This window comes from Otolemur garnettii, unplaced genomic scaffold, assembly GCF_000181295.1.
Source record: "Otolemur garnettii isolate 467f Iridium unplaced genomic scaffold, OtoGar3 scaffold00136, whole genome shotgun sequence".
In the NCBI taxonomy this organism is placed as follows: Eukaryota; Metazoa; Chordata; class Mammalia; order Primates; family Galagidae; genus Otolemur; species Otolemur garnettii.
This window is the reverse complement of record NW_003852531.1, coordinates 2,258,958-2,272,309: the sequence shown is the minus strand read 5'-3', so window position 1 is coordinate 2,272,309 and position 13,352 is coordinate 2,258,958. Positions and strand designations below refer to the sequence as shown.

General features: G+C 42.7%; 1 protein-coding gene across 1 annotated transcript in view; it reads right to left on the bottom strand.

The window, feature by feature from the left end:
• The window catches only part of CFAP61 (cilia and flagella associated protein 61), a 307,795-nt gene that overhangs the window by 63,271 nt on the left and 231,172 nt on the right, over positions 1-13,352 (bottom strand). The window contains exons 23-25 of the mRNA XM_003798465.2: positions 10,498-10,825; positions 9,040-9,131; positions 3,861-4,066 (exon numbers count right to left, since the gene is read on the bottom strand). Of these exons, the coding sequence (XP_003798513.1) occupies positions 3,861-4,066; positions 9,040-9,131; positions 10,498-10,825 (626 nt within the window). The remainder of the gene's footprint in view (positions 1-3,860; positions 4,067-9,039; positions 9,132-10,497; positions 10,826-13,352) is intronic.

The window sequence follows — 13,352 nt, the reverse complement described above, 5'->3', positions numbered from 1 at the left end:
AAAAAAAAAAAAAAAAGAAAAAAGAAATGCTTTGAAAAAAGATATATTTTTGAAGGGTGAGCATTTTTTGTCACATATTATATACAGATTTAGTTTTACCTTGCAAAAAAATATTCAAGTTGTTTTGATTTGATAGGCTACCACACAGGAATGCTGCATTCCTATAGAAATCTTCTTTCAACAATTCACATTGTTGATTGTGTTCGTCATAACATTTACCTATCTGGTCTCCCAGAGATAAAATTTTGGTTAACATTTGTCCTGCAAAATTTTGTCTAACACACTTTAGAATGATACAGCAAATCCACATTTCCCTCATCATTCAACTTTAGCATGTCATGAAGTTAATGATGCTTGTTGCAAATTGTCACTTAAAATAGCTTCAGCACAGCGATTTTGCTGATGTAAGATACAATGAAAAGAAATGAGAGCATCTGGAGCTGTTAATACTTTTTTTTTTCATCTGTGCAATCAACCCTTCCTGTTTTCCTGTCCTGGAATGTGCACCATCTATACATACACTCGCTAAATTGATCAAATTTGGTTCAACTTCATGACATTTACCTTGGAAGTTGTTGAAGTTATCTATTACCTGTGTTCTGTTCACAAAAGTGCTCAAAGGGAGTAACTCTTCATGGCAAGGAAAATCTATTATGCCCCGCATGAAGCATAAAACCTATGCTGAGTCAGTAGTATCAGTTGATTCATCCGAAACAATTGAATAATATATATTTTCCTTTTGAAGTGTTGCATGAAGTTGCTCTGGTAAGTTGAAGGCCAATTTGTGCGTCTGATCAGTTATGGTTCTCCTTGAAGAGGCATTTGTTTATACTTTGAAATGTTAGCAGGGGCTAAGCATCCTACAACTTCAACAATGCATTCCTTCATAATTTCTCTATCGCTGAACGGCTTCACTCTTTTCCCCCAAGTATATGAGCTACTTTGTAAGTTTCTCCAGTGCCATTATTTCCAGGTCTTATTGTTGCTTGAAAAAATTGTCTTTGCTTTTCATCTGTAAATTTCTGCAATACACCCTTTTGTGCCTCTCCCTCTAATTTAAAATAGGTGTGGTCTTTATGTGTGTTATTATGCTGAGGAGCACTGAATTTCTCTATTGTGGATACTGCAGTATCACAAAGCAAGCAAATCATCTTATCTTCAGCAGAAACAAGATAATATTGTAATTCCCAATCCTCATTAAAAAAATCTGTTTTCTTCCTTCAGTGTTCTCTTGGTCTTCTTTGACATGAAGGGCTATTAACCAGCCAGAATTAAAAAATACTGTCGAGCTGTGCAAATATTCACAAATTCTACTTCAAACAGAGATACAGTGCACTGTTGTCAAAAGCTGAAAAAAGACGGGCACACTGGACCCCCATAAACTCTCACCAACCAGCCTTGTGTGGTAGCGGTGCCAGTCAAGTGGGGGAAGTTAGAACTGAGTCATGAGTGTAGCAGCCATCAGGTTGGCCCTATGGCTTACTAATGCTCTAACTGTGTCAGTCAAGCTGGGATGACTATTTCATTGAAGCTTGTTTTATTCTTTGCTATTTTAAGTATGTTCATTTTAACATAAAATAAAAATATAAAAGATGAACAAAAACATATTAATAAAAATAAAAGGAATTGTTCTGTGAAATTTGGATCCTGTCAAAAGACCACACTTAAAAACCTGGAAAGCCATATGTGGCCCCCTGGTCTAGACCTACCCAGGGTCAAGATCATCAATATCGCTGCTTTCCCCTCCACATCTTCTCCCATTGGAAAGACTGATGAGTCACTGATGTGCATGAAGCTGTCATCTCCTGTGATAACAATGCCTTTTTCTGGAATGTGTTCTGAAGGATCTGCCTGAAGCTGTTTTATAAGGTAACTCTTTAAAAAAATAAGTAGGAGGAAGACACTCTAAGATAATGATACAAGTGTAGCACTATAAACATAAACTACTAATGTAGCCGTCTATGTTCCTTATCAAGTATTATGTACTGTATATAAATTGTATGTGCTGTGTTCTGGTGACTGGTAGCACAGTGGGTTCCTTTACACCAGGATCGCCACACGCATGTGAGTACTGCATTGTGCTAAGCAACAGGAATATGTCCATAGGCAACATGAATTTTCCATCTTATGGTTCCACCGTCATATACACAGTCCATCATGGACCAAAACAGCATTAGACAGCACAGGCCTGTACTGTGGAAAACATCTGGGCATCTGCTAATAAAGTCAAAGACACTCAACTCTGTGACCCGGCTCTTCTAGGCCTAGGGTATTGCAGAGAAATTCTGCAAGTGACCTATGTCTACAATCTTCATAACATTGTTTTTAATGGCACCAAACGGGAAATAATTTAAACATCAACTAAGACACCCCATGAATGAACTGCGACCCAGCTGTGTAATGCAATACTGCCATACAGCAGGGAGAACAAGAGAACCACAGCTACACCTGTCGACACGGATGGTTCTCACAAATAAAGAGCCATACAGTGTCGGCTTCCTCTAGTAAGCCACAGATTTCTTTTTCAAAAGTAGGTCAAATAAATTAATATGTTATTTAGGAAGTCATATATGTGGGTGTGCACATCTTTAAAATAAAGGCTGGTTCAAAAAATAAATAGAGCAAAGTTGGCAAACTCCAACTCTCAGACCAAATTTGGCCAGGTGCTTGTTTTGGCCTTCCCATTCTAAGTCTGAGGCTCTTCTGAATGGTGCCTGTTTTGGTACATGAAGCTTTGCTGGGACACAGCTGCGTCTGTTAGTGTATGTACTGTTTGTGACTGCTTTCTCATTGCCATGGCTGAACTTGAGCCCCTGCAACAGTGGCCATGTCTGCCCTGTGTAGAAAAAGTTTGCTGATCTGTGTTTTACAGGAAACCGGATGCCTAACTCAAATTCAGGACAGTGGCTTCCTCCACAATGGGTGTGATCAGAGAGGGGCTTCTAGTAATTCCACTAATTCCTGAGGGAAGGAGTTACTTCTTATCACAGGTGGGTGGCACACAGATTCCCAGCATTATTCTATAAGTGTACATACATGTTTCCCATACTTTTCTGTTTGTATGATGTAGTCTACAATTAAGAAAGGAACATTGAGAGGGATGAGATTGGTTCTGATTCTGGCAGTCACCCTGTGGGGACTGAGAACATTGCCAATCTGCGATTTGCACCCTACGTCTGTCCTCTCCTGCTGCTCTGGCATCAGCTTGTCTTGTGGATACAGGGAAACCCTTCTAGAAGGATGAAGCAGGCTTCGGTTCTAAAATTCTACTCCTTCCCAATGGTGTAGGATGAAGAGTGTCTTTAAAGTTTGAAAACGTAAAGATTTACGTCATCTAGCTAACTGAACTGCCAGCGTAGAAATCTCCTTATTAATAATATCCTGGGTGAATGGTGGCTCCCACCTGTTTGAACGCACGCCATACTGGAGGAAGGCTGGGATCACAAACGTCCTGTCCTGTGCTGTCCTGTGCTTATGGAGTTCTCATCAGGACCAGATTCTTCCACATCCTGCTCCAAACCTACTGCTTCTGTTTCTGACCACTGCTCTGAGCAGCCCCGTGTGGAAAGGGACCTGCATATCTCCTCATCTGAGCTCACTGGGGAGGGCTTGGTTGTGCATCTGGGGTCCAGGCCCACGTGTGGCCATGACAGCCAGGTGTGCACGTATCTGAAATCCACGCACCTCCTCTGATGACGTTTGCTCTTCAGATAGCATGCTATTAGAATGAAATCTCTGCCACCCCTGCTTCTCCCCGGGACTTCTGATTTTCTTTCTGGCGCATCATGTCACATACCCCTCTTCATAGGACATTACATATACTTATACTTCCCCGTGGTCAAATGCAGTGTCCAGCTCACCTGTAGAAATCTTTGATGAGGTTGTCATCATACCGAGCACACATGTTGTTGAGGAGCTGCTCGTGCTGCCCAAACAAGCGGATGTAGTTGGAGGTGGGAAAAGGCTCCTTGGAGAGGCACGTGATGGTCTCCACCATTTTATACTTGTTAATGTGAATTCGGAAGTAGGTCCCACTTTTCGCAGTGCCTGTTATTATTTCTGAACCCTGGTGGTAGGGAAGGGGAGGAAGATCAGACAAACATTAGAAACGTTTCTGGACATTGGCAACTTCCTCACAGCAGTTTGTTTTTCAAATGTAACAGACATACCTTATTGCTTGTTGCAAGTAACAGAATAGATATTGACTAAATTCAACAGAAGATTAACGATTAACAGTGTGTCAGAGCCACAGATGAGGACTTAATTACTAAATGTTCCTTGGGATATTTTAAACTGTGACTACATTGTTCTGTGTCTCTAAATTAGTTGCTAGGTTACAACCAATCCTGTTACTCCGTATCTCACTCACCTAATTCACAGAACTGGGTTTGTTCTCTATTTCTCTCTCTCTCTCAAGGTGTTTTAGGACTGCTAAATTTCTTAGTTTTCACATTATTTTGAGAAAAAACCCTAGTCAAAAGTGTTGACAAAGAATTTCGGTTATTTTGAAGTGCACTTCAACAAAAGAAACAAGTATAGGCAAATTCCTGATAGCAGGGTTTGGGGTGGGCCAGTCATTTCATAAGGTCTGTTCCTGGGAAGAAAAGTTCAAGGTCATGGGAAACACACATATTCTGCAGGTGATGTTTTAGTTTATAAATTGTTACAGGTGTGGATCTGTGACTTGATGCCCTTCAGAAACTGGCTAAAACTGCTGTCTGACCCCAAATGACAAGGAAAGATGATGTACTAATTCTAAGTCACAACTACTGTTTTTATTTCAGTCCCTGATGGCCACTGACCCACCAACAGGAGACTTGCTCCCCACTAGCTCTGGCAGCAGGTGGCTTCGTGGACGAACATGGGTTTTTGTTGGTGGTAACTGAACCTTCCCTCTACCCTTAGACTCTGAGCAGTAATACAGTAATGATCAATCAGTCTTGTGTGAGTGCAGGTAGATTTAAGCTTTACTCTGAACTTGAATGTGGCATTTAGAAATTCAAGGCAAGGTGGAATACTTCTCTAATCCCAAACATTTACTAAGTCCTGGACATGGCCTGGGGACTTTGTCAAAACAAGGACACATAGTTTAACTTTTAAATAGAGGCAACTGGTGGGTGTTTGAGTATCACACATCACAGCTCCAAGAAGGACTCAGCCAGGATGAGGCTCCTGAGAGGCCCCTGCAATTCTGGGCCACCCTGAGAACGAATGAGAAGTTGGATGTTTGGGGGCCGGGAAGGAACAAATGCTCGGTGCCAGCTTTACTTGATGGTATGTAATACTAAATAATATTTCAGAAAAAACACACATATAGACAGTGAAGAATTTGACCTACACATGCATTTCAGAGATTAAGTACACTGAAAAGAACAGTTAAGTTTAAAGCCAGCAGCTTTGGGTTTGGTCCTGACCCCGGGGGTAGGTGTTCCCTTTATGGTAAGGGACAGTGTGGTGGAAAAGGTGGGGAAACCCAGGGGAATGAGCATCGAGGAGGCAGTAAGGCGGCCGGGTGTCTGGGAGAAGGATGCCAGCTGCCAGCTTCCCCCAAGCCTCCTCCTCTTTACAGTTTCTTTATACTAAGCAATTAAGAAAAGGGAATCCAGGCTTTCAAGGGGCAAACCTTGAGATCCACCCACGTGGTTAACAGAAATTTGACTTTGTAAAGAGTTGCACTCGATGTCCAACCTTCAGCTTGCAAGGACTTCTTTGCGTGTAGGAGGCTGTTTGGATTTCACAAACTTGGCCATGCTGAGCAGCGCAAGGTGAGGCTTTGGTTATTTAGTTGGTCATTTAGCCTTCGCAAGGTCACAGGGGACCTAGCAGGTTGCCACTGAGGGTCTGAGGGTGAGGGTCTGAGCTTTACATGACTCTCCGACTCTGCCTGCTCCTTAAGCCGGATCATCAGCCATCAGCATTGTTTTCAATGACTTGTTGCCTTTTTTTTTTTGCTTGTGTTTTTAAAAGACCGAGTAACAATCCTTGGGTCTTCTCTGCCTGTCCTGCCAGCATAATCATGAGTATACAGTGATTAATAGCTTCGAGGGCAGGGCTGTTCAGTCTCTTTTTTTTTTGTCTTCTGCTACAAATTGGAAGAGTTAAGAGTCGTCTTGGGCCACACATTAAATACACAAACACTAACAATAGCTCATGAGCGAAACAAAAGTTCCGTGTGTTCATTTCATGACATCTGACAGCACCGATAATAAACAAAACTGGCCTCGAAAATCTGCATGCTGCCCCCGGGTCGCAGGTTGGACACCCCTGGAAAGAGTCTGGAAAGCAGGCGTGCGGTAGGGACAAAGCTGCTGGTAGCTGCGCTTCGCGAGGGAAGGAATGACATCCATTTGAATGAGGTCTGGCACTGTCTCAGCACCACCGGAGGGGCTGTTCTGGGAACTTAGAAGGCATAAAAATATTTTCCATGAAGTGAAAGGTAATTCACCTACAGAGGAGATTTTCAGACACAAATTACCCTCCTAGTTTGGGTCATTCCTCTTCTCAGTCGCTGGCAGATCAGGAAAACCCAGGGAGGCCCAGAATTCTTTCTGCTTCTCCTCACAGAAAATTGCTCCCCTGGAGGACGAGGTGAGGCCCCCCCCAGCCCTGCCACCCTCTGAGGGATTCAATGTCACACACTTTCCCATTTGGTGGGGTGTGTCTTTCTTGTATCTTCCTTTAAATATGTAAGTAAATTGTTAGAAAATCTGGATTCTGAATTTAAGGTTTTAATGGAGTAAATGGTTCTGGTGTGGTTTTTGTCATCATTTTTTTCCCTGAATACAATTATCCTTTTGAGTTCCTTTATGGCTTTGACAAAGGTTGGAAAATAGCTCTGAAATTCATGCCAAATGGAAGACACAGGATTAATCAGACTTAGTGTTCAAGAAATCAAGTTCCCAGCTCTCATGGTGAACACACAATTTTAAATTTAATGGTATCCAAGGCAGAATTTGTTGTGACAAATTTCTTTATTCTGTGGCGTATAAGCCAAGGAAGCATGTGGACTGGGATCTGTAAATTAGTTTATTATGTAGACGACTTGGGGTCCCCTTTCTTCCTTGTCAGGTTACTTCTCAAAGAGCTTATAAATTACTAAAGTATCCTCTTACCTAACTATTCCAATTAGGGAGTTTTATGAAAGTCTGACAAAATTCATCTGTACTACATTTATTGTAAAAATAGTAATTCAGTTTCTCTAGTGAGAAGTTCAATGGACTCCATTCTCAATCAATTGGCTATATTTAGGTGACTGCCTGACCATTTTGGCAAAAATTTTGCTTAATCAAATTAATTCCAAATCCAAAAGATTGCCATGGAGCCATCTACATTTTTTTCTTGGATAATAAAATGGAAAAAAATCTGCTTAGATCTTCTGTACTAATTAAAAAGGAGGCCCACCTGGCAAAATGGTTAATTAAAGTCAGGGTCCTGTTCAAATCCTGTCATAGCACCAGCCAAAGAATCTATTTAAGTTGCACTCTTATTAAAACTCTCATTATCTAGAAATCCCTCTTGGCTCCTCCTCTGACTTTATTCAGAGGGAGTGTCAGCGGTTCTTAAATAAATGACACCCGTGCAGGGAAGCGCACAGTGTCCATGAAGAAGCTGGTTCTGCCTGAAACCAAGTCCAACATTCTCTCTTGTACACATTAGACTCAAGTCACTTGTCTGTGATGACCAAAGGGCTTGGCTCAGGATAAACGTTTCTGATGCCCCACCCCAGTGGGGGCAGACTACCTTTTCCAAAGATGGCCACAATGATATCCCCTGCAAAATGACCTTGACAGTCTTTCCTCAAGAGGCGGACTCTCTGTCCTCTTCTCCTCTTAAATCCTGAGGGGTTCAGTAATCTATTGATGTATCATAGGTTATCACAAGATTTAGTAGCTTCGTGTTCTTCAGCAGGTGAATAGATAAACCAACTGTGACACATCCAGACAACAGGATATTACACAGCACTAAAACAAGGTCAGCTATCACGCCGTGGAAAGACACGGAGGAGTTGCACATGCTTATTACTAAGTGAACAAAGCTGATCTGAAAAGACTCCCTACTGCGTTAACCCAACTAAAACTACAGAACTGCTGAGACAGCAGAAAGGGTCGTGACTGCCAGGACTTAGAATGGGAGGAGGATGAATAGCTGGAACACAGAGGGTTCTTAGGTCAGTGAGACGGCCTCGTATGATACTACCATGGGGGATACACGGCATTATGTACTTGTCCACACCTGCAGGATGTATAGCACCAAGAGTGACCCTGACTGTGAACTATGGACTTTGGCTGATAACCAGGGGTCAACGTAGGTTCATCAGCTGTAACTGACACATCACTCTGGGAGGTGGGTGATGTCCACAGTGAGTGGATGGGAAATCTCTGCACCTCTGCTCAATTTTGCTATGAATCTAAAACCGCTCTAAAAATAAGGTTTATTTTAAAAATGTAATGGTTTAAAATGATAATAAACTTAGATTATCTCACTGTTTCTGGGAGGCAAAAGCTAAGAGTGGCTCAGTTGTTGGAGGTGGGGGGTTCTTATAAGTTTTCACCTAGACTTCTTGCTGGGGCTGCATCATCTGGAGGCCTCAGTGAGACCGGAAGATCTGCTCCTGAGGTGGCCCACTCATTTGTCTGGCACACTGATAACAGCCGGTGCAAGAGTCCTGAGTTCCTCCTTATCAGAAGGACACCTCCAAAGGGGTCCTTACAACATGGCACCAAGCAGCAAGTCATCTAGAGGGCTGCAGGTTGGAAGCTATAGTATCTTTTTTGGCTTAGCCTTGGAAGTCACATACTGTCATTTCCACAGTATCTGGCTGGCTACACAGGTCAGCTCTACTCCATGTGGGAGGCCATGCCAGGGCATGAGGACCAAAGGCCACCTATCATTGGGGAGGCCCCTTTGGGGGGTGCTGACAGACATAGGAAGTTTCTGATGTGTGAGACAGACACTGACATCTCTGAGTAAAGAATTTCAGCCTCCTGTGAACAAAGTTTTATCTTTGAAAGTAAAATGAAATTCAGAAATAATACTTACAAAATTAGGCTGCGCCATTACTACCTCCAAGGGAGACGGGATGGCAGGCTTGGCAATATGCAGATAGTGGTAAGACCCAGGAAGAATGCCTCCTAGAGGAGATGGCAATTTTCCACATTTGAAATTAATTGTTAACAAGGTGGGTAACAGAGCCTATATTTTCATCACAGGGAAAACAGAGTTGCCTAGAGCAACGTATGCTCCTCAAACCTTCCCACTCATGCTCTACTGACAGCAAGAAATGCCCTGGGGTGTTGAGCTTTATTTCCTCAAATCACTGTGAGTGACTGTGATAGCCCTGAATACAGCCGCCATGCCCCACGATGTGCCAAGCTGACCCTGGGTACATCCTGTGGTTACCCCCAGCTCTGGCACCCGATTCTGTACCTGACAAAACCAGATAGAGACCTTTACAACCCTTAAATCTTGCAATGTCATTCTCTTTTATTAACCTTTCTCTAATATATAACCAAAATATTAAAAATATTGAACTTAATAAGGAAAACCAACAAACATCTTTGTTCGTGGCTTTAGAAAAGATCATTATAAAATTCTTAGTATTTTTCACGTGTCCCTGAAGTCTGAGTCCGATCCAGCTGTGGTTTCCGATATTCCCTCTCCCCTCTTGCTTGCCCATGGTCACCCACCACTTTTCCCAAGGTCCCATCCAGACCCAGAAGCCAGCAGAATGTCACTGCAGCCATCTAGTTAGGAAGAGCAAGACAAGGATTGGAATGTGGGACTTTTGTTTGTTGTGTCTGGTGTTCTGCTGACTGCATCAGGGTCTGTGGCCTCCCTAGAGGTCTATGTGTAGCTTTAGGGGTTATCTCTGAACTCGGAAGGGAACATATGATTTTGTAAATATGTGTATTTTTCTAGTAGAAGGTCCACAACATTCAAAGGCGCCATTTTTAAAGATATTTCTTACCCTCTAAACGTGATGAAAGCTTGAAAGCTTGAGTCACTTAGGAAATCATCTCCTTAGGGCTCAGCAAGGCTTACAGGGTTAAAGTGGGCTGTTCTACCCAAATGGTTGCGCTTATCCATCCAGATAGGATGCTAAGGCCTGGGCTGCCTGGAAGCATCTCCTTATCTCTGAACTTGCAGTGAGAATTAAAGTTTGGAGCAAGAAAGAGATCAGGGTAAACCACCACTCACCAGCTGTGAGACCCTCTGGCAAGTTATTGTCATTCCCTAGACTTTTTTCTGATCTGTCAAATAGGGACCACAGTTAGGGTGTGGATCGTAATGAATGCTCAAAATAAAAAGGCTAATAATAATGATAATAATCATAATTCCAGGTTCATAATACATGCTTAGAAAATGAGACAACCCACTGTGCGCAACCCACTGAGGGACTGAGGAGCTTTATCACCAAGCCTAAGAGGGCTGGTCTCAACACTGACCCAGCTCCCACCTGTGGCTTCTTCACAGGGAGGAAGGCAGCCCTTTACACACCTTGGATCTTGGCTCCCTTGTACATGGGGATGAGCCGGTCGAGATCAGCTGGTGGCTCTGTCACAGGTTCCAGGGTTGGATCAAAAAGGCTGAGCATAGCTGCTGCCAGCTGAAAGCCGATTTCTTTGGAATTGAAGTTGCTGTGAGTCCACTCATTTGAGTAATATCTATTGGAGAATTTGGTGAGGGAGCCAGCGGCTCTGATGGCTATGTCGTTGGTGTGGAAGTTGGTATCAATCACAAGTCGACCGTCATAGACAAGACATGCATCATTTAATGCTTTAAAGGTTTCGTAATCCACATTCTTCTCACAGAAGCTGAAGAACATCTGCAAAGTGAACAATCCTGCCGTTATCAGTTATCACTTTTCCCAAGAATGCGAAAGTCCCCAGGGAATTTTATGATTAGAAATCTACCAAAACTTTGTCATAATGTATGTGCAGATGTGTGTGAGCACATGTGAGACAGATTGTCTTGGATATGAAGAACGACTAAGGTCACCAAGGGCCACTTTTTTATCATTCAATTGAGACATCCAGAGGATGACAAGTGGTGAAATATCCACCACAAGAATAAGATTTTCCCCCTTTTATAAAGACTAACTTTCCCTTCATTCTCCTATATTTAATTTTTGCTTATTTATTTATTTTGAGACAGGGTCTCACTCTGTTGCCAGCACTGGAGTGCAGTGGCATCATCACAGCTCACAGCATCCTCAAACTCCTGGGCTGAAGCGATTCTCCAGCCTCCCGAGTAGGTGGGACTACAGGCATACACCAACATGCCCAGCTAATTTTTAAATTTTTTTTTGTAGTGACAGCATCTCTCCATGTTGCTCAGGCTCGTCTCAAACTCCTGGCTTCAAGAGATCCTCCTCCCTCGGCCTCCCAGAGTGCTAATGTTACAGATGTGGGCCACTGTGCCTGGCCGCCTCCTACATTTTCAATACCTCCATCCTTCTTTGCCTGTGTCTGAACTTAGGTCTCTCTGGGTTCTTTCTTGGGATTCACTCATCCAGTTGTGAGCCTTCAGCATCGCCACCCCTGGCTTTTGAAACCGGAAAAGCTTGTCCCTGCAGGATGCCCAGAGAGGATGAGACCCCCCTCAGCCTCTGTTTCTGCCAGGGCTTGGATCTTGCCTTGTTGTCTTCTACCCTGCTATGGCAGACAGCTGTTCAAACAATGTCTACAGTGTACCTACCATATGTCAGGCACCGTGCCACGAGGGGCCACAAACTCCTCTGCACTCTTAGAAATGTCTGCACGCCCCTCTAGTCTCTGCCCAGATTTCAATGCTTTCTCATGCACATCTGGGTATCTTCTTCCATATTGATGTTGGAGGTCAGTAAAGCAGTCCAAGTTAGTTGTTTTTAAGTCTTTAGTTATTGTTGGAGTAATTGAAGTAAGTTCAATTACTTTTATCTTTACCTAAATACAGTTTGCCACTTTATTAAAATCATGCTAAAAAATGAACATAAGACATGGCGCTAATCATACTGACGGGCCCCTCCCCACTTCCATCGTATGCCTGTTTTACCCACATGTTCTGTTCTGTACAAGCATCAGCTGTTCTGGCCAGAGGTACCCTGTTTCCTTCCTTCACACCTACTAGCAGTGCAGGAAGCAGTCTGACCCTGTGGTAGCCACTTGTCACGTATGTTTATATAAATTTAAATCTAAATCAACTAAAATTGAATAAAATTAAAAAGTTAGTTCCTCCTCCATTTCGAGTGCTGAATAGCTATAGGTGGCTTGTGGCTGCCATGTTGGGCAGTGCAGATGTACCTATTTCCACCACCACAGAAGGTTCGATTGAACAGCTGGCCACCAGCCTGGTGCTGTCCTTCAGTCTCCTCTCAGCCTTCTCCCTGTCTCTGTGCACTCACTTGTCTAATCCCATTCCTGTTATTCCCAACCAGGCAGCTTCTTTCTATCAAGTCTCTTTAAAATTTTTTCTGTCTTTGAAGTCTTACCCGGTGACCAGAGGCAAACACATTTCTCTGAGTCTCTCTCTGACTCTGAATCTTTCTGTCTCCCTACACTCCTTTTCTTTCTATATATAAAAAAAGATTTCCCATATATCTATGGGGGAAATTATAGATTATAATCTATAATCTTTTAATCTATTTTAAAAGATTTCTATATAAAACATAGAAAGCCATTTGATTTTAATTTAAATGATACAGAAAAGCAGCAGCATCAACCTCTCGAGCCCTTGAAAATGTGTAGAAGATTACTTCAGCATCCCTACAAAAGTTCTTCTGCCTACCCAGTTTTCTTTTTCTTATTTATTTTTATTTTTTTGAAACAGAGCCTCACTCTGTTGCCCAGGTTAGAGTGTCTTAGCACCATCATAGCTCAAGGCAGCCTTACACTCCTGAGTTCAAGAGATCTTCCTGCCTCAGCCTCCTGAGTAGCTAGGACTACAAGTGTACATCACCACGGCTGCTTAATTTTTCTTCTATTTTGTACAGATGAGGTCTTGCTATGTTGTTCTGGCTGGTCTCAAATTCCTGGCCTCAGGCAATCCTTCTGCCTCAGCTTCCCGAAGTGATAGAAATACAGGTGTGAGCCATTGCAGGCAATCTCCTTTTTCTAATTAAGCTTAATTTTTAAAAGTATTACATTAAAAATACTAGTTCTTATTTTCGTGGATTTTAAAGATTATTAATATTGCAATAATATTTGTTTATAGTGTTTTGGTATAGGCATTTACAATTTTGGCTAAACTCAGTATTTCACAGATGTCCATGGACAAGACTGAAAACTGAATAAACGGCTCAGCGCCTGTGGCTCAAGTGGCTAAGGCGCCAGCCACATGCACCTAAGGTGGCGGGTTCGAATCTAGCCCGGGCC